At 45.6% G+C, this 21252-nt stretch overlaps 1 protein-coding gene across 12 annotated transcripts in view; it reads left to right on the top strand.

The window, feature by feature from the left end:
• The first annotated feature begins 9080 nt into the window (after positions 1 to 9080).
• The window catches only part of CACNA1D (calcium voltage-gated channel subunit alpha1 D), a 370601-nt gene continuing 358429 nt past the window's right edge, over positions 9081 to 21252 (top strand). For 11 of the 12 annotated variants that reach the window (XM_010817680.3, XM_059879485.1, XM_059879486.1 and 8 more), the window contains exons 1-3: positions 9081 to 9523; positions 11489 to 11798; positions 15521 to 15626. In XM_010817680.3, the coding sequence (XP_010815982.1) occupies positions 9457 to 9523; positions 11489 to 11798; positions 15521 to 15626 (483 nt within the window). In that variant the 5' untranslated portion in view covers positions 9081 to 9456. The remainder of the gene's footprint in view (positions 9524 to 11488; positions 11799 to 15520; positions 15627 to 21252) is intronic. The other variant, NM_001193025.1, reaches the window with a different exon arrangement.

The following is a 21252-nucleotide window of genomic DNA, read 5'->3' as shown; positions in this document are numbered from 1 at the left end:
TTCCATATTTTTGGAGGCAATACGTTGCCAACCTGGTTATTAGGACACAAAACAGATAATCTGTAGTGCGTTACATAACTTTGTATGATTCTTCTTCAAATAAATGTCTCTTTTGACTCCTACAATGTTCCTTTTCATTTATAAAACTTTTTCGAACTGGAATCCTTTTAAAAGAGGCATTTTTTCCCCCTGCGTGCATGTTCTAATAACCTAGGATGTAGAAAGATCTGACTACTTTTTTGAAATTTCAAACTCACGGTCAAATTCCAACTTTTAGCATCTACTTATGACTATAATCATGAAGCTAAGAGAAGTTACTGCATTTTCATGTTGCATTTTTGTCAGACGGAAAGAAAATGTTCTTGAATTGGCTAAATACTCTCTACTTTGCTAATCCAAGGGGATTAAAGGGTCCAAAGCATTTAAGATTTGTTGCTGCTTATTTCTGTGTATTATTAAGCAACTTAAAATTAATGAAATGAAGATTCTTAATTTTTTTTTTATCATTTCCTACTTAATGTTCTCCCAAAACATTGATTTAAAAGTGGAAAAGGCTTATGTCAATATCAAGGATTTGTGACTTTGATTTTTTTTTTTACAGCGGTAAGAAAAGTGAACAAGTCCACGTATATTGTGGGTGCCAGGTCTGAAAGGTACCGGTGCCATTTAAACTTTAGTTTTTGTTTTGCAAACTGAATAGTTTAAACAACTGCTCTGAGGAAATGAAAGGAAACTATAACATTTGACCTATAAAATTTCTGATGTTTATTGACTCTCTGGATCTCCCAAACAACTTCCTGTCCTCATAAATTTGCTCCTGCGGTTGATCAGAGGCAGACTTGTATTATTTTTCCATCACTGTGTGTGACTACACCAGTTTTATTTCCAGTGGTTAGTTGCTTTTAACATGGAGGCGGCTGTGCAGTGGTGCTGACTAAACCCAATGTTTGATGTGCTGCGTATGTGTCCCCTTTCACATTCAGTGTGTTCCATGGCACTGTCCTTGTGTGCCTGGATGTAAATACCTATTTCACTAATATCTCTGTTCTTCGCTTTATCTGCTTTGGTTGTCAGTATTGGTTGTTAAACCTTAAACAGTAAAGTGTGTACTGGAAATGAAAATGAAGCAAAATACAAAACTATTTAAGAAAAAAAAATCCAAGTGCATTCTCTTGCTTTGGGACTATATTGAGTGACAGGATTCTCACAAATGAAAAGGACAGTCATCACAGTCGATTGATCTTAATGCAGGCAAAGAGTTAAGTGTTAAGGTCAGGCCATAAAGGTGAGAGCAAAGACCAACCAAAGGAAGGGCAGACCATTTATGTTTTATTTAATTTTTTTGGCTGTACAGTATGACATGCAGAATCTGAATTCCCTGATTAGGGATGGAAACCCTGCTCCCTGCAGTGGAAGCAAGAGTCTTAACCACTGGACTGCCAGGGAAGTCCCTGCCAGCACCATTAAGTGGTACCCTTCTTTCCTTCCTTTCTCTCTGTAACTGCATATACTTAAATTCACATGAGATATCTGATTCAATGTGAAGGTGTATCTCTGAGCTTCTACAACGTTATTTTAAATCTTTGCAATAAATCAATGAGATGGGTGATAGTTTCCCTGTTTTACCCGAAGGAAGTCAGTTCCTCAAAGCCATGTAGTTACTAGCTGTCAGGGGCAGGATTTGAGCCCACGAATACCTGTCTCTAAAGTGTAGCGTTTCCAGTATTTAATATCAGAAAGGTAAGAACCCTTAGAGATCATGTTTTATAACCGGTTTATTCCACAGACAGGAAATAAGACTTGCCTTCTTCACTGTCCTTCAGTTAGCGTGGATAATAGGGTGTTGACTGTATATCTTACACTTTGCCAGGATTTCCCAACTGGGGAAATGGAAAGGATTTGCTGCATCAGAGAGTGATGGATAAGATATAAGAATTGGGTCAAGGGGGATGGGAATGAACCAGTTAAAAGGAACTGGAATTACATAGCCTGATATGAAACATAAATCCTGCTCTTCAAGTGAATAGTTAGTTGATGAAGGATAAAGACCAGCTGGGCTCTACTTTCCATGTGACCAAAGCAAGAAGCAAGGCCTTTAAATAATACTTTGCTGGTGGGGCTATGCTGCTGTTGTGTGAGTGCTAAGTCATGCCCAACTCTTTGTGATCCCATGGACTGTAGCCCGTCAGGCTCCTCGGTCCATGGAATTTGCCAGGCAAGAATACTGGAGTGGGTTGCCCTTTCCTACTCTATGGGATCTTCAGAGCCAGGGATCTAACCCGTGTTTCCTGCACTGCATGTGGATTCTTTACCACTGAGCCACTTGGGAAGCCTGGGTGGGGATACAAGTCTGTGGAAGTCAAGAAGTCTTGATTGGGATGGAGGTGTTGGGAGGAGGGTGGCTAGTTAGAATAGTGGAATGGGGATGCCCTCCCCTACTCACCATGCTCTAGTGACTTCTAAATTGCCTTCTGCAAGTCTTTCTGTTTTCCTTGCCCAAGCTTAGGATAGTGTTGCCCCTCTTAATAACTATAGATAAGAAGTGACATATTCTTTCTGGAGTAGAAAAATGGCAACCCATTCCAGTGTTCTTGCCTGGAAAATTCCATGGACAGAGGAGCCTGGCAGGCTACAGTTCATAGGGTCACAAAGAATTGGACACAGCTGAGTGCCTGAGGACACAACATATTCTTAACTGTTGCATCAGGACTTCCTGCACCTACAAATATTTCCACTCTTTGATCCATCCTGCCCACTAGAGTTAGAGCTATTTTCATGAAGCGTAACTCTGATACTGATTCTCTGCCCAAAGATGGCCCCAGAGTAGCTATTTTTGAAGTGTGGTTTATGGAACCCCAGAGGTAAGGTTCAGTTACTTGTTGCCAGTTGCAGAAAGTAAAAATATAGGATGCCCAATTAAGTTTGAATTTCAGATAACAAAAAAATGTTTTAACATGTCTAGGTCCCACGCAATATTTGAGCATCCTGTATTTTATCCATAGCCCTCACCTTAGGGACTTTAAGATCCTTTTCAAGGGGTCTTTGAGGTCAAAACTATTTTCACAGTAACACTAAAACTTATTTGCTATTCCCACTGTGTTGACATTTGCATTCATGGTGGAAAATCAACAGCAGTTCAAACTTCTGGTGTCAATGCAGTGACCCCAAAGTGCACTGGGGGACATCATGTGATATACAATCTCTGTCGTGTATTCATAGTAAAAAAAAAAAGTCAGTTTTACTAATCTCCTTGATGAAGCAGTAAAAATCATTAGTTTTATTAAATCTCATCCTTGTATAGATGTCTTCTTAATATGCTGGGTGACATATTGAGAAGCAGATATAAAACGTGACTGCTGCATGCAGTGGCTGTCTCATTTGTACAGTGGTTTAAGGTGCTGAGCTAAATGGTTGCTTGTTCGTGTAACACCATTGTTACTGACAAACTTTGGTTATGGAGACCTAAATATCTGGCAGATATTTTGTTGAAAATGAATGAAGTGAGCCAGTTACCTCCAAGAAAAATCTTGACAGTCTTTGTGCCAATTATAAAATTTGAGCCTTCAAGTGAAAATGAGAATTTTGAAAAACTTCTGTCTACCACCGAGAGCTTGACAGCTTCCCAATGCTTAAAGACTTTCTGATGAGACAGGCAGTGATAACAATGAATGTGGTTTTTTGGGATCTTGTACGATGAAACATGTCAACATTTGGAAGGTCTGTGTAACTCAGGGAGCCAAAATATTTCAATGACCGATGCATGATGTTACCAAATTCTGCATGGGTAGAAAGATCCATTCACAGTGCAATATAAACTGATTGATTTTAATAGAACAGTGTATGAAAAGTTGCATTGTTATGGTTTCAAATTCCGTATTTCAACTAACCTTTAAAAGTCAAGTTTTGGTGTCATACCAAAGAAGAATATCCACAATTATCTTAAAAGGCTATTAAAACCTTTTCCAAATTCATATCCACATTAGACTGAATATTCATCCTTTACTTCAATACAAATAATCCATCACTACAGATTGAATGCTGCAGGAGATAGGAGAATCTAGCTGTCTTCTTTCTCAGCCAGACTGTAAAGAGATTGGCAGAAATGTAAGAGAATGCCATACTTCTTATTTTGTTTTGGAAACTAGAGTTACTTTCCTTTAAAAATTATGTTAACAGGTAATGATCTTATTACTATTTTAAAATGAACTAGAAATGATGTTTTAAATGTTCTCATTGTGAATTTTGAATATGGTAAATATCAAGGGAGACAATCTACAAGGCAAAAGCTGTCTGGGGTCTATGATAATCTTTAAGCATGTGAAGGGGTCCTGAGACTAAAAAGCTTAAGAATCACTTACAGGACAATGCCTGGACTGGTGAGCCAGATACTGGGGACTTGCCACCATTCCTCTCCATCCTGCTTTTGCCACCTCACTTATGACTCAGAAGTACTCCCAGGTTCCAGCCTGCTGCTTCGGCCAAGTCACGTCAGTCGTGTGCGACTCTGTGCGACCCCAGAGACGGCAGCCCACCAGACTCCCCCGTCCCTGGGATTCTCCAGGCAAGAGTACTGGAGTGGGTTGCCATTTCCTTCTCCAATGCATGAAAGTGAAAAGTGAAAGTGAAGTTGCTCAGTCGTGTCTGACTCTTCTCGACCCCATGGACTTAGCCTACCAGCCTCCTCCGTCCATGGGATTTCCCAGGCAAGAGTACTGGAGTGGGGTGCCATTGCCTTCTCCAGGTTCCAGCCTAACCACCCACTAACTGACTTTCTGCTCATGTTCTGCTCTTGTCATTCCTCTGCCTGGAATTCATGTCTGCACCTCCTGTATCCACCTGTATGCTGCTTAGCGGGTCAGAGCTAGCTTCTTAGGGCCTGAGGATGGAAACTCATTCCGACCCAAATTCACAATCTGTTTATGGCTATATGGTGCATCTAGCCTTCAGGATCTGTTTATTTCTCTTCCTTAAATAGAATTCCTGGAGTGCAGAGGACTCAATTTTCCCTCTGTTTATATGTATTTTTTACCATCGAAAAGGCCAAGTACCCTGCCATAAATTTTATGGGATTTTTGTAAATATTAGCTGACAATTTCTAGCTATATCTGTGGGCTTTTATGATCCCGTGCAGATTAATCAGAGTATTTAGTGCCTGCTGTGAGCAGAACACTTGGCAGTTGGGGGAGGGGGGCTAAGGAGGTGATCCTTGCTTAAGGACGTGCACTGTGCTTGGAGAGACAGGATTTATAGCCAAGAAGAAATCAAACAAGACACAAGAAGGTATCTAATCAAAGGAATAACCAGGTGCTGTAGGCCTTTAGGAAAGGGGAGGTGGGGGCGTTTGCAGCATAGAGGAATCTGAGCAGGCTCCTGGGAGGAGGCAGGGAGTTGCTGGGGACTTGTTAAACAGGGAGGGTTTAGTTAGAGGTCAGCAAGGCAGGATTTTGGGTCAGAGAATAAAAGCGAGCCAGGGCAGAGTCAGGAATGAGCACAGCATGTTCACAGCCTAATGAGGAGGCTGCTGACCACGATGAAGGTGAATGGTGCAAAATGATAAGGTTGAAAGCTGGTCAGAGGAGTTTAAACTGGAGTCAGAAGGAAAGAGGAACTAGCTTTTTCTCTGTTTTAGTTAGGGAAGTGACACGGTGTTTTCTGAGCACAAGATGGGTTATTTGCGGGAGGAGGAAAGGAGATGGGGCATCTAATCAGTGGCCCAGGGGTGTGTGATGGTGAAGCCCTGGGGTATGGTGAGGACTGGGGTGAGGTTTTCTGAATGAAATTCATTCAGGTCACCATGTCAAGAATGCCAGTATGGCGCTTTAAATGATAGTGTTATATATATAAAGGCCTAGGGATTAAAACTCCACAGTAGCATGTTAGTGACATAATTGGGTGATGTGGCTTATCACATGTGGCTGATTTAGAGATGAAATCTTTTATTCTAGACTTCCTTCATCTTTTATTGTTTCAGCTACTAAATAATTGCATGTGTTTTGGGGCAAATTACTTAACTCCTTGGTGTCTTGGTTTTGTCATCTGTAAAATGAGGGGATTAATAAGTTAATAGGACCTGTCTCATAGCCTCATTGTGAGAATTACACGAGGTGATACATGTAAAGTGCCTGTATTTTGTGCCTGGCACATGGGAAGCTTTTAAAAAATATTAGTTGTTATTATGTATTTATTCAGGAATTCAGATTATCATGGGAATAGAAATATTTAAATTACCCAGTGGGCCAAAGCCTTCAGAACTAAGCTGAATAAAGGCCCTCAAAAAGAAGAAAAAAGAAACAAAAACTTGCTGGAGACATTGCAAAGATGGGATTCAGAAGCTGGGACGGAAAAATGTGAAAAATTCTAATTCCATAAACTCATTAAGATCTGAAGTGTAAAACTGGGAAACCCAAGTCACAATTTAATATCACTTCTCAGCTTAAACACCTTCCCTGGTTTCCACTGCAGAGAAGATAAATCTGCTCTTTTTAGCAAGCCAGCTAGCTTTCCTTCCCCAGCCTGGTGGCCTGCACCTCAGCTGCTCTGCTCTCCTGCTAATTTTTGAACACATCCTGTCTTGTACAGCAGTCTCCCTTGCCTTCAACTCTCTCCCTCAAAGCCCATTCCTCTTACTCCACTGATGCCCTACAAAATTAGTCACCTGTTTTTAATAGACTTTATTTTTAAGGGCATTTTTAGGTTTACAGAAAAATTGCTTAGAAAGTAGAGTTCCCGTGTACTTCTCTTCCCCAACAGTTTCTCCTGTTATTAACTTTCTGCATTATTGTGGTTTCTTAGAACCGATAAACCAGTATTGCTACATTATTAACTAAACTCCACAGTTTGCATTAGGGTTCACTCTTTTGTGTTGTACACGTCTATGGGTTTTGAAAATGCATAAAAATAATGTTCTACACCCACCATTACAATATTGTATAGCATATTCACTGCCCTGAAATCCCCGTCCTTCATCTGTTTGTCCCTTCCTCTTTCCTTCCCTGTCCGTTTTTTAAGAATCAGTTAAAATGTCATCTCTTTGAAAATACTTGATTTCCTCTATTATAAATCTCTCTGATGCTCACATAGCACTTTCTTCATACCTGTTATAGCGCCTGTGATCCAAATAGTGTTAGAAATACACAGTCTTTACTTCCTGTACTAGAGTGTACTTAGGTCCTTGAGGGAGGGGCTGCGCCGTAGATTTGTCCCCTGTTTCTACCAGGTGCCTTGTGAATGCTGAGTTGTGAGCAAATAACAGGGTGGGATTTTGCAGAATAGGTCTCAAGAGGCAGAGCTTTAGACCTAGACTTCTGAAAGTGACAAGTGTACTTGTGTATTTTAAACACACTTCAGGACCTAGGGGTCCAGGATGGGAAACTCTCTGAGGGGAGCTGGTTACTCTCCTTTCAGATTTGGTCTCAGAAGCAGCCTCAGAGATGGCCCAGGCCAGTTTTCTATTACCAACTAGGCCTCAAGGCTCTCTCCTTGCCTCTCCTTGTAAAAACAGAAAAGGACAGGAAGGTTGGTTGTCCCATCCATCTTGTCCGGATGCCCTCTCTGGAAGGTTCTCCCCGCCCTCCTCCCCACTCCTCAGGTGGCCCCCAACAGCTAAGGGTGCCCAGTGTGCCTTCTTTGGCCAAAGAACACCTTCCCTTAATTTCTTGGTTTGCGCTGAGCTTTTTGCTTTGTTTTTGCTTTTAAGTCTCTGTTCCCAAACATTCTAAAAGGCTGTAGGAACATGCAGATCAGAACCAAAGCAAATATATCGGACCTTGTGAAGTAACTAAGCAGACGTCCTTATTCAAGAGCCAGTAGGACCGCTACATGAGAAATACCGGTCACGCACTAGAGACAGTAGCTTCCCCTCTGGACGGGAACTGCCATTTGCAAAATCCGCACCCCCCCCTCCCCGCCCCCCACGAAATGAGACCGTGAAGGTACCATAAAACCAACTACTCTCCTTACTTCTACACGGGAGTCTGCAGTTTCTAGCAGCACTGCCTATTCCTTCAAGGGACCCAGTTTGCAAGACCTTGGAGGCTTTGACTTCCCCGTACCTGCCTCCTGACACAAGTGGGGGTGGGGATGGAGAGGGAGGGAGGGAGGGAGTGGGAAAGAGCGATGTCCTCCCCCTCCCCCAACGGTTTCAGAGCCCACAGCCAAGCCAGATCCTGCACAGGGGGATGGGGGGGATGGGGAGGCGGGGGAGGGGGCGATGGAGGACGCTTTGCAAACCAGGTTAGATCTAAAGGGGCTGTTACCTGGGGCAGTGAGTGCTCTCCAGACAGCCGGGCTCCCTAGCCCCCCCGCAATTGGAAAGAGCCGGGGAAAGGTACGGGGCTCCAGCCCCGCCCCGGAGCGGTTTGGGAGCCGGGCAGAGGCCCTCGCCACCCAAGCGACGACCTCCCGCCCGCACCTGTGTTCCCAGGGGGCGGGGCCTCCTCCAGGTGTGCAGCGGGGTAGGATGGAGCCGGGAGCCAAGGCCCGCCGTGGGAGCCTAAAGTCCCCCGGCCGCCCGACCTGAAGAAATGCCGGTGGAGGAGCGGTTCATCCGCACCCGATCTCGGCGGGATCCGCGGGCTGTGCCCGCGAGTTGGGCGGGGGGGGGGGGGGGGCGGCGGCGCGCCGGGGGCGGGGGGGGGGAAGGGGAGAGCACGCCGCGGCGCCGAGGGGGTTAAGCAGGCGGCCAGCGGCTGGAGCGCGCTTAACCCTTCGGCGCCCGCGGGTCAGCCGAGCCAGGCCGGCGGGCCCCCGAGTCCCACGCGGCGGCCACCCGCACCGCGTGGGCCGTGCGGGGCGAGCCGCGGGTCGGCCTCTGATCGCCGGGGCGCAGCGCAGCCTGTGGGAGGCCCGGGGCGGGCGGGGGGAGGGAGGAGGACGCGGCGGCGGGCGCGCAGCGTCGCCAGGGCGAAGCCGGCGTGCGGCGCGGCGCGGCGGGCGCGGAGTGAGCGAGCGAGCGCCTCCGTCCCCGGATGTGAGCTCCGGCTGCCCGCGGTCCCGAGCCAGCGGCGGCGCGGGCGGCGGCGGCGGGCACCGGGCACCGGGCACCGCGGCGGGCGAGCGGGCGGGCATGGGGGGCGCGCCGAGCGGCCCCGGCGGCCGGGCCGGCATCCCCGCGGCGTCCCTCCGCTAGAGGGGGGGACCAAGCCAATTCTCCTTTGCAGCAAAAAAAATTGCATGTATATATTATCAGGATAATATATACATCTGATCTTATTTTTTAGAAAAAGTTTATTTTGCTCCAATTTTGAAAAAGAGGGAGCGTGGGTGGCCAGCGGTTTTTTATAAATTATTCTTATTTTCTGTTATCTGTCCCCGTCCCTCCCCACCCCCTGCTGAAGCTTGACTAAGGGCAGGGACCGCGGCTCTTACCTATCGGTCACCCCCTTTACCCGTTCCTCCCCCGCCCCAACGCCTAGCACAGTGCCCTGCACACAGTAGGCGCTCAATAAATGTTCGTGGATGATGATGATGATGATGATGAAAAAAATGCAGCATCAACGGCAGCAGCAAGCGGACCACGCGAACGGTGAGCAGCCAGAGCCTGGGCACCCGCTGCCAAATCTCATCCTTGTCATGGTCCTCCTCTTTCCACCCCCTCTTCCTTCTCACCCCCCTCCCGTCTCTGATGCGCTGGTGGGTTGAGGGGGTTGGAGAGGATGCTTCTAGCTCGGTGTCATCTACATAGAAAGGGGAGATGCGTGACAACCACTCCATTCTCCCCTTCAGGCCTTGAATGTCAGAGTTAATTATGCATTTGTGGGGTGGGGTGGCCGTGGGGTCCGTGGAGTACGGTGCCGCCGCCGCCGCCGGAGGGGCGGTGAGCCTAGGTGATTCGGGTTCAGTGTCCTCGGGCTCAACTTTCCTCCAACGCTCGCGAGCGATGGGAAGAGGGTGGCTGTGAGTCTTCAGCCCGAGCCCCCTTTCTAGCCTCTTTGCCTCCTTTCCCGCCCCCTGGTATATTAGGAAGAAGGTCTCTGGTGGCATCTGGAAAATTACAGGGTTGCCAGGTTTCACCCTTCTCGTCGGTGGGTGAAGCACTTTGCTACCCTTGAAAGGGAGGCTGGGTCTCGGAATCGCTAGCCAGAGGGTCGGATGGAAAGTGTATTCCCGCTCCCAGCGCCGCTGTGCACACGTCGGTAACCTAGCAATGCCCGGGGAGTCACAGCCGCTGTGGGGCTCCCCTCCCTAGCCCGGCCCGGGCACCACGTGCAGTTACCACGCTGCCGGCCGGCCCGGCTGGGTCGAAGGAAGAGGGTGCAGCTCCTGGCCAGCCCTCTTCACTCCTCCTTAGAGGTCGCTGGAGTCCCCACAGCTCTCTGTGGGCTCACATCTTTCCCAATGAGCGCTCCCCAAGGTAAGACTTGGGACGACTCCTCCCCTGGTTCAGACCTCTGCTGCCCACTCCTGTGGACCCCTCTCAGGCTGCTAACCAGGCAGACCTGTGCTCGGCTCTGACTCTCCCTTGTGCTCTTTACTTAGCAAGAATTGGTTTCACAAATGCCCATCCCTCTCGTTGTGACTTCTGTCTCAGTAAGGAGGTTGTGACCCAAGGCAGGCAGGTTCCTGGGAGACCTGCCTGGGTCCTGGCCTGACCCCAGGCTGGAGAGGGCTTTGCACATGAAGCCTCCTTGGGGTTCTATCCTGTGTGTACTTGGGTCCCAGCCTATGCTGAGATGGTTCCTGTTTAGGCCTTGAGGGCCCCTGACATAACTCAGCCTGTCTCTTCTAGGTGTAAGGATGCAGGCTGCCTGCCTTGTCTGTTTCTCTGGTTGCTGGTTTGGCTGCTGTCGCTGCAATTTAAAATGCAAAAAAGCCCAAAGATGTTTTCTGTTTTCGGAAGCCTGTGGAGGAAATGAGTCCCAAGCATCATGAATTTTCATTTGCAGGAAGTGTCAGTGCATAATCTAGGTATTTGTTATGGGGCTCTTGGTATTGCCCTGGTGCCAGTGGTGCCAGTTTTTATTTATTTTTCCCATGCTGAAAAAAATGCATTTGTGGCTGTGGAAAGATGTTGGAGTAACACCCTGAAAATGATTAAGACTATTGAATTATTGCCACTGCTTTTTTTTTTTTTTTTTTGGTGATGGTAGTTATTTTGGAGGAAAGCTGTGGTATATATCTGTTAACTCACTAGAGATACACGGGTTTTGAAAGTCAGAAAAGATGTGGAGTATAAGTGGAAATGACCTCAGTTTGTCTGAAGTAAGGCACTGAAAGACTTCTTGTGAAGATATGGATGTAGAGAGGTACTAACCCATTGGGCGAAATGCAGCGGTCGTGTGTTATTGACACTCTGGGCAGAGCTCAGGGACTTTCTTGCTGCTCTGGCTGACCTAACCCTGCTTCTGAAAAATAGAATATGAGGTTTCCAGTGCAAACATGGGGATGATTTCCCTGCTCTTCTTGATGGGGAACCACTTCAGCTTTCTTCTGACACTGGATTCTCATTGTGTCATTTTTTTTTTTAATTTTTCTTTTTCCTTCTTCCCAGAGGCAAACTATGCAAGAGGCACCAGGCTCCCTCTATCTGGTGAAGGACCAACTTCTCAGCCGAATAGCTCCAAGCAAACCGTCCTGTCTTGGCAAGCTGCAATCGACGCTGCTAGACAGGCCAAGGCTGCCCAAACTATGAGCACCTCCGCACCCCCACCTGTCGGATCTCTCTCCCAAAGAAAACGTCAGCAATACGCCAAGAGCAAAAAACAGGGTAACTCGTCCAACAGCCGACCTGCCCGTGCCCTTTTCTGTTTGTCTCTCAATAACCCCATCCGAAGAGCCTGCATTAGTATAGTGGAATGGAAGTATCCTTTTATGGGGGAAGTGTTTCTCATTTTCTCTTTTACCATCTGTTCTTTAAAAGGATTTGTTGTCTGGAATGGCACTTAACAAAGTGATAGCACTTTGGAATGTGAGCAACAGAAGCCGTGTGTACAGGGTTTCATGGTATATAATTTCCTATCTCCTCTGGGTACAGAAGGGTATCTCTCTGGGTAAATTTAGGCTACTGTGTGTGTGTGTGTGTGTGTGTGTGTGTGTGTGTGTAGTGGTGGTCGGGGGGGGCAGGGAATGACAACCTGAAACTTAAATTAACCTTTGGTCATCTGACACTAGATGGCTAGTTGAAATGCACCTTTGCTTTTTGGCAGCGGTATGAATTGAACCTATTGCAAATAAGGTATGCTCCTTAAAAAATAAAACTCTACTAGGAATAAATACATTTTTGACCTTTAGTGGAATTCTTCTCATTCTGATGTTTGGAATTTGCTTTGGATACTCCAATTAATGCTAAGGTTGCTTGTAGGTCTGCCATTTGGTGAGTCTGATTGTTCAGGTAGCTACAAATATGAACATTTGCTTCACAGGGAGGGAGCGATTTGGTCATCAGTGCTATGATTTCCTGGAATTTCCTTTTGACAAGTTCCAAAACAGCATTTGAAATGTGAGCATGAGGGAGCCTGTGGAGGGAGAGGTTTGTGTGTGCCTCTTCTTCCAAAGCCCGTGTGAGTTAGCGCCCAGGCCTCTCCGTGGAGGAATTTGCAGTTGTTGCCTTTATAAAAAAAAAATTCTGTATCCTTGGACTGGAGTTACATTTCTGGGTTTCTCCTTTGTATTTTTAAACCTGAACTCCAAATGCCCCAGGCAGGTTATTAGGGCTCAGATCTTGGAAAACTGGGGTGCATTGCCTGCTCAGCCCCTCCCTTAACCTGGAGGCCAGGCTCTAGTTCCTGCCACCCATCAGAAAAGGTTGACTGAGGTCTTCTTTCTGAGCAAATAGCTTTCTAATTAGTCAGATGATTCACTGGTTTGGGTAAAGCACAGCATTTCCTTTTCCCAGAATTATATTTGGGGTCGACCCGGGCCCTTGAGCAGTTCCTAGGCTTGGGAAGGAGTATGTATGTAGGGCTTTCCCACCGAGCCCGGGTCAAGAGGCCATGCTCTAAAGAGAGGATACTGGTTACCAGCTGGCTGGCGAGTGGAGCTGGAACCCCCTTATCATTTGAGTGCCTAGCGAGGCAGCCTTCTGTCTCAGCTGGCTATTTTCTGTGCTCACGGAGAGTTAAAATGAGGTAACTGTCTAGAAAGGTTGTAGAGAGAGTAGCCCAGGGTAGGATTTGAGGGGTTTTCATGTGCGTTTCCTTTCCAGAACAGATGTCTCTTCTCCAGCGGGTGCTGCGGTGTCTCTCACATGGCTGGGGTTGTGTGGATGTGTTTTTCTGTATAGGTTCTTTTTGAGTCTGAGGACTGAACGCTGGTGTTGGCCCAGGAGGGAGTGGGATCCACAGGGAGGGGGTGTCCCTCAGGAGGGGTGGTCTCTCAGCGACATGGTAGGAGCACTTAGTCAGATCGTACTTAGTCACAAAGGTCTCCTCCCCCTCAGGTTGGCTTGATGTGACTCTGAGTAAGCAGAGACCTCTCAGTGGGGTCATTAATTTCATGCGGAGTGAGGTGGGAGGCCTGGTGCTGTTTCTCTTTGTGCTCCGTAATTTGTATATAGTAATTTATGGAGTGAACTCCTGGATGGTGCTGCTGACTCCCTTTCCCGCACCACCAGACACGTATGTGCAGGAATTAGGGGCTGTGGCTGCCAGCACAGGGAGAAGCCGCCCTGCAGACGGGAAGCGTTTACAGAAGAGATTCTGAAACGATATGTGATGTGTTGTTTTCAGTTGACAGTTTCCTTTAAGTTCTGGGAGCAGGGCATAGACAGCCTTCTAAAGTCAGCTGTGCCAGGCTCTGTCAGCACTGGGTGAATGAGTTTTTTGAACCTGCTGTTTGTTTATACATGCAGGCAAGGCAGTATGTCCTGCACTTGGGGGAACAAGGAAGGGAGATTTAGGATCAGCCCCATCTATTTCTCTGACACTGTTCTGCTTGGCTTGTCAGAATCTTGTGGCAGAAGGAGAGGATCCAGCATTACCTGCAATCTGAAACTTTTTTTCACTGTGATGAAAAAAGTAGTCTTTTGTTTGGTTTTCCTAAATAGCATTAGTACTTCTCTGATTTGCTGGTTTATCATCTAGGTATCAGGAAATTTAAAAGGCAGAATGGTGATGTGGGAGATGGAAGAGGCAGTGAGTGTGTTTCCATATAGGATGGCTTTGGGGCAATTGACTTTTTAAGTTTTAGAAGGAATTGCCAAAAGGAAAGATGAAAAGGAGTTTCTCAAGTCTTTTTAAAGTAGATTGCCTTAAAGTTGGATCCCTACATAAGATATTTTGTAATACTAGGTGAGTTAAAAGAATGACTATGAGGGAAGGAAAAGTGTCTTGAAAAATAAGCCCATCAAATTAGTAAGGAAATAACATCATTCACATCCATGTTTCAGTGAGTGTTAAAGTCCTTCAGAAGGTTGAGGTTTCATGAAATGCAATGGAACAGAGACATGAGGGGTCTTTATTTCCTTCAGCATCTTTGGATTTTCCAGAAGGAAGTCCAGGTAAATGCAGAAAATCTGTGCACGTCCTCCCAGCTTTAGGACTTGGAGGTGTTGAGTGAAACTGTGGCTTTGCCTGTAGTGGATGAGCGTTTGGGAGAAACAGTGCTGTACAACCAAGCCTGGAGTTCGGGATTAGATTGGTGCTTGTGAAACCTTGCATTTGGAAAGGCTGAAAACCAAGAGAGGAAAAACAGTCATTTTTGGCAGATGTCAAATTTTGTATTGCCAGTTTTGACAGTGTCTCTTAATAACACCAGAATGTTTAAGCAAGTATCTGTTGAGGCTGCTCACAGAGTGATTCTTCCAGACAGACCCCTGAGATTTAGAAATGTTAAATCGAACTCTGAAAGTGTCTGGTGCTGATTTCTTATGGCCTTGTATTTGATTTGTTTATGAATTGAACACAATAACAACACATTATAAACAGAGCTACAGTCCAGCTCTAATCTGAAACAGTGGTAACTACTGATTAGTAAGGAAAGCAGAGGAGGGAGATGAAGCCTGACTCGCTTGTTACAGGATTGGAATAGCTACGAGACAGTTGCAGGTGGTTTGGAAAAGGTCCTCGGTGACTTGTCCTGTTCTAGTCCAGGCAGGAGATCCAGGCGGACCTGGCCAAGAAGAGCCACCAAGAAAATGGCTCTAGCACATGGTGGCAGGGATTTGTGAAAGAGGTTTATCTCATGATGATTTTTCTTTGTGTCTACAACAGCCAGGAATTTAGCTTTCTAAGGCCCTTGTTGCTGTGAAAACGACACGAAGCAGAAACCTGGTTCACACAGTGCCCTAATTGGATGGACTTTTAGGTTTTCATATAGAATGTCCAACAGAAGGATGAGTGTAACGTAATCCTTACCACAGAAGAAAAGGACTCGTGGAGAGGTCATTTGATAGGAAGATCTGCTGTGAGTTGACCACTGATGATTACTGCTGCTGGAAACCTCATCGTCACAGCAGTCATTTGAATAAGGATTTGTGTGTAAGATTGTCATTTAAAAAGCAGTTCAAGATGGTGTGATTGAGAGTGTGATGAGAGAGATGGTGTATGTTAGCATGACACATATAGACCTTAACAAAAACTTTCAGACCATTTGACATATTTATATTATTGGCTATTTTTGCCAATTGTGTGGCCTTAGCTATTTACATCCCATTCCCTGAAGATGATTCTAATTCAACAAATCATAACTTGGTAAGTGTCCTTAGAATTGCTGCTTGTCTTGATGTGTGCTTGTCATTGACCTCAGTACTGAAGTGGGCAGCTGGCTTTCTGAGTGGTTGAAATTTACAATGATGCGTGTGATGTTTCACAGAGTTTTGCAGCAGTGGGTTTTTTTTTTTTTTCTCTTTTGAGCTGTATTCTCAAATTTATACTGAATGAATGAAGTGTTTAAAGTCATGAATTTTGTATAAATAGATGTGAAACTTTTCATGGAAGAGGTTTGTAGCAGATTTAAAAATAACTTTTCTCTCCATGTAGCCTTTTTTTTGGTTCTGCCATTCTCTTCCTGGTAATGTTAGCTTTTTTCCCCTTATCTAGTGTTATTTGGGAGTTTGGGGTACTTTGGTCGATTTTTCTGGTAAGTAGAGAGTTATCATGTAGATTTTGTACATCAGCTATTGTTGCAGAAGTAGAGCATGACAAAACTAATCATCATAGAACATAATTCTGAGAATAATATAATAGAATGTCTAAGTTCCTCCTGTTAGTCCTATGACATGCTCCAGGATAAAATGATTCTATAGTGAAATAAATTGGGATACTTCCATATACTTTATTGCTCTCTTAAAGATTTATCGTGCACATTAACTCAGTAAAAGCTCCAGGAAAGTCTGTAGTTAAAAAACCAGTTTCATTTTGTTTAACTCAGCTTAGTCCCTAAAAGTAATTGGTCATGGATTCTTTAAACATTTTTTTGGCAGCGTGCATCACAGTGTTTCATGGAACTTCCTTTGGGAAAGGTTGATATCGTTAAAAAAAAAAAAAAAGCACTGAGAAGCACTGGAATGGGACTAGGAATTGTCCCTCTGGGCTGTTAACTGGCTGTATTTTGGGGCGTTTCCCAGATCCTTTCTGCATTGCTGTTGACCCATCTGTCAATTCAGGGGACTGGACGAGAAGATCGCCAGGGTTGTTTTTACCTCTGACATCCTGTAATCTTGCCTTGATGATTCAGAATTCAGAATTTTTCTGGTGCTGTGGCATCCTCTTTGCAAGGATCAGTCCTTCATGACCGGAGCCCATGCAGAAATGAGGTGAATGAGGGCCTGGTCCCAGATAACAGCAATTCTCTCTCCTGCTTTGCTTTTCCCTCTCTCAGCTGGTTCCATTTGTCTTTGGTTTCTTCTGTTGAAGCTGTATTTTAATAGGTCTGAATGTTCTTAGCTGTGTGTGGTAAAGGTAGAACTAGGTGGGGAGAGCTCTCCCAGGGTCTGGAGACGGTGACCGTATGCTCTTATGACTTTAGACTTCATGGTTTATGTACGGGATTTCATGTTGCATCTCTCATGTGCAGCATATTTTATATGTAGTGTGATGTCTCTTCATCTTTGGGCTTTTGTAGTCTGCTGTGTAGAGAATTTTAAAAAATTATGGATACTGCTACTGCAAGAACAACTGGAAATGGGAGTTGGATATACAGATAAAGACTGACTGTTAGTATATATTTATACTGTGTTAGAGATGATTTGTGTGACTCTGGCTATTTTAAATAGCTTCTGATTTGGTTGTAGACATGTGCCTTTAGACAGTCATTTCAAAGGAGAAGCAGAAGTAGTGAAAAGCCCCCATCAGTGGGGCTAGATCATCAGTCTAGGCCACAGATGGTGTCAGCCTTGTTACCAAATTTAACAACGTGGATGGTGACCCAGTTTGTTGCTTTTTGTAGCTCAAGAGAACATGATTAAACAAACTTAGAAAATAAATACCTTTCAGAAAGGCAGATTAATTCAGATCAATGGAATAATTAATGTAGCTGCATGTATAAGTCAATTGATATTCCGATTTTTTTTTCCCCCAGGGAAATTTAGGGCACTAATATAAGAAGTGTCAGACCATTTGGATTTCTCAGCTAATAACTGAGGGAATAAATATAGGAAATAAACACACTATAGGAAATGAATAAATCTCTCTTCCTAACCCCTGCAGTCCCTCGCCAGTGGATCTTTTCTTGACAGTTCTTAAATAGTGGTCTTTGTGGATGGGAGAGGGCAGGGTGTTAGTTTGGCAAGCCTTTTTAAAAAACCAACATTTATTTCTTTGACCTCTTAATATTCTAAGGCTTAGAGCATTCTAGTTTGTGTCTTCGTTTACTTGGCTGGTCACATGGCCGGATGAGTTTAATCTCTGCCTAACTCTTTAAATATCTCTTGTCCCACTGTGGGAAGGGAAAACTGTGGATTCCCCCCTGACTCTCATCAAGGTCCCATGCCATGTCAGTCTTCCTTCCAGGGAGCAAGTTTTTTTTTTTTTTTTTTTTAATATATGTGACCCCATTTATACCAAAGTGATTGCTCTATTTTGGGGGTTGGTTTAGAGGCAGCTGAATGAAGCTTATTTTTCATCTGTAGTAAATACCTTTCAATGAATGTGAATGGCAAAACAAAGGGCAGAGACCCATACGGATTGCAAAGCTGTACGTGTCAGGGAGCTGGTGGTTTCCTTTGCCTGCAGGCTCTGTTGGGAATGTGGATGTTGAGCACACAGAGTACAGTTCAGGGCCAGTTTTGTGGAAGATGTTTCTGCCTGTTGCAGGTAGTTTGTCGTGAAATTATTACTTTCGTTGCCTAAGAAATGTGGCCATTACCCTCGGTCCAGTGTGGGTTTGGCCTGGGTTGCACGTCACTGAGCCAGCTTTGGGCATTTGAGATTACCTTGGGGGCAGCAAGTTTTCCCAGGGGTAGTTTTTATAAAAAAAAATATATATATATATAAACAGTCTCAAGTTTCTGTGCAGCTTTCCTTTGTGGACTTGCAGGGACCCATGGAGGCTGCAGCCATGGAAACGGTGCAACTCAGTTCCCACAGCCATCTCCCTCTTAGATCAGTCAGTCGCAGGGGTTCTTCAGTTCCACTTATTGAAAGCATATATCATTCATTTAATTTTCTTGTTAGCACGGGGCAGGGGCTGCGGAGAGCGCTTCTTTATGGAGTGTCAGAGTGGGGACGATCACAATTCCTGTACTTCATTGTGGTGGAAAATGCTTTATTTGGCTTTCCAAACTTCAGTTTCTCATAAGCAACTGACTTAAGCCTCAGTCTGGGCATCCTGTACCTGGAACTCCCACCCCACTCCTAGGCTCTATAGTGCTAAACAGCCTCAAATTAGAACCTTCCAAAGAGGGGGCACCCAGCTTCCTCAATGTCTGCAGCCATGGAGTCGGCGGGGGCGGGTGGGTGGGGCATGGCCTCTGCCACCCTGTCCTTTTACCAGGTAAAAGCCCCCCCCCCCCCCCCCCCCCCCCCTTCCCCTTCCTCTCCATTCACTTTGTGGCCGGGTGGCATGACCCTGAGGCTTCAGGAGCCACCTGCTCTCCGAAGGAAGTCCAAGTCCTCCTTGGTCTTCCTGACCTTTTCTGGTTGACTCCCTGTGCCTCTCCTTCATGCCCCCCACCCCACCCTATTCTATTCACCCACCAGCCTTTCCTAAACACCCCTCCCTACTCTGGTCCACCTCCTGGCCTTTTCTCCATCTGAAATACCTCTTCCCCCCTCCCACCCCTTCATCGTCATCACTGTCCTTAGGAAGAATCTTAAAAGGACGTCTCTTCTGTGAAGCCTTTTCTGAACCTGATTAGAAGTAACACTGTTATCTGAACTGCTCTCCTGGCACTTTGCATATGAAACACTCTATATTTTAGTTATTTATGTGCACATCTTATCTTTATCTTATCAAGCCTCTTCAGAATACAATTCACAGTGAATCCTTTTGGAACCCCACCAGCACGGAGCCCAAAGGTGTGTACATGATGTTCATAAACGCGGGTTGTTGAGGACCACTGAATGACCACTCTCAGGAGAATCTCCTCACCCTTCAGTCTTTCCTCTGAACTCAGGATTTCCTCAGGTGGCAGGCCTCTCCGTGGACGCCTCCCAAATCCTTGGTTGGGGGTGGGTGGCAAGTTCCAAGTGTTTACTCTTGAAGAACTGAGGGTCTTCTGACCCTGCTTCTTATGTCCCGGTGGCTGAGGTGCCATTGGAGCTGGGTTTCCCTACTGAGCATTCCTGTAGGTTTTGTGCTCCGGCTCCAGGGCCAGTAGTAGCAGGGTGCTGGGAGGCTCCCTGGGAAGCAGTGCCGCCTGGGGGTTCTTGTCAGTGAGACCAGATGCTTTACGAGGGCCGGGAGTGCTGGGGGACAGCCTACTTTGATTACATTCTGTCCTCCATGGCTGAGATCCCCACACTGTGTTTCCTGGGTTTAAAAAGGAAGTTCATTGGCTCTGCATGCTCCAGGGTTTAGCATCTCACATAGTGTATGGTGTGAATTGAACCGAAATACCTGAGACACAGTGTCATCACTTGGCTCCCTGGGCTCTGCCTAGAAGGTGGCTTTTAGTTCCGTACCTCGTCTCTGTGTCTTTCTGTTTGAACTGTGTGTATTTCTGCGTACCTCTAGATTCTGTTTTTTTTTTTTTAAGGATTGCTCCTGTGTTGCCCTCACTGCAGCCTTCTCTGGTCCTTGTCCGCACCGTCTACCCCACCAGCCTGTGTAAATAGTACTTGCTTTCCTCTTTGCAGACATTCACCCCTTTTCACCTTATTCTGTAACTACTGTGGGATGTCGCTTGGTGTGTGGAGTGCAGTTCTGTATATGGTCTCTGGGCTCTGACAGCCTGGCTCTTTGGATGATGAGCTAACTGACTTTGGACGAATGTAGCACATGCTGAGGCTGGAGTCTGGTTGATCTCTGTGGTGTTGTGAGCTTCACTCTGCGTAGGGGCACAGTAGGCACACGAGGAAATGCATGTGAAATGAGTAGGTCCATAAATGAAAGATGTGCAGGGCTCTGTGGCATGTCCTTTATAGATTAGTAGTTAACTTTCAACAATTGGCTAATGATTAATGTTTGCCTGAGAGGCTGACTTTCGTTGTCCAGTATTAATGACAATCTCAGGAAATACCTGTCAGAGTTTGCCTTAAATTTCAGGGTTGTATATTTCTTGGCAAATTTAGCTCTTTGTATTTGAAGCAGGAGAGAAGTAAGACACGTGCTTAATACTTTTTGAATCCCTGCGTCATAAGCCGGCTTCTGTGCTCAGCATTGTGTGTGAACCATGTGTGAGTGGTTGTACTTGTGTGTGTATGTGTGTTTGTGAGACATTTCGTTTGAAGGTTGGTGGAGGGAGGGCAGCAAAATGACCAGACTGGATGGACTTGTGTAGTAACATTTAATCCAGATGTGGTTTCCTGATCTTAACGGTGAATCCATTTATGTCTTGTACAAGTTATAGCATCTCTTTTGTCATCTTACCTCATGTTGACAGAGAACAAGTTACCCAGATTGACCTTTTATTGAACAGATTTTGAGTATTGGCAGTTTTTTGGAAATCAAATCCAAGTCTTAAAGGATTCAGATTTACTTCTATTACTTCCTTAAGAAGAATTCCCAAAGGATCCTTTAAGGATTGTTAAAAAGTGAATCTCATTGTTTTATAGACACACCTCAAACACTGGAACTTTCCTGCTTAGACCCTTTAAAAATGAGCCTATCTTAGAGACTTCCCTGGTAGTCCAGTGATTAAGACTTTGCCTTAATGTAGACGCCACAGGTTTGATCCCTGGTCAGGAAACTTAAGAACCCCCATGCCTTGTGGCCAAA

Source organism: Bos taurus, chromosome 22 (assembly GCF_002263795.3).
Source record: "Bos taurus isolate L1 Dominette 01449 registration number 42190680 breed Hereford chromosome 22, ARS-UCD2.0, whole genome shotgun sequence".
NCBI classification, from domain to species: domain Eukaryota; kingdom Metazoa; phylum Chordata; class Mammalia; order Artiodactyla; family Bovidae; genus Bos; species Bos taurus.
This window is presented reverse-complemented; position numbering and strand designations above follow the sequence as displayed.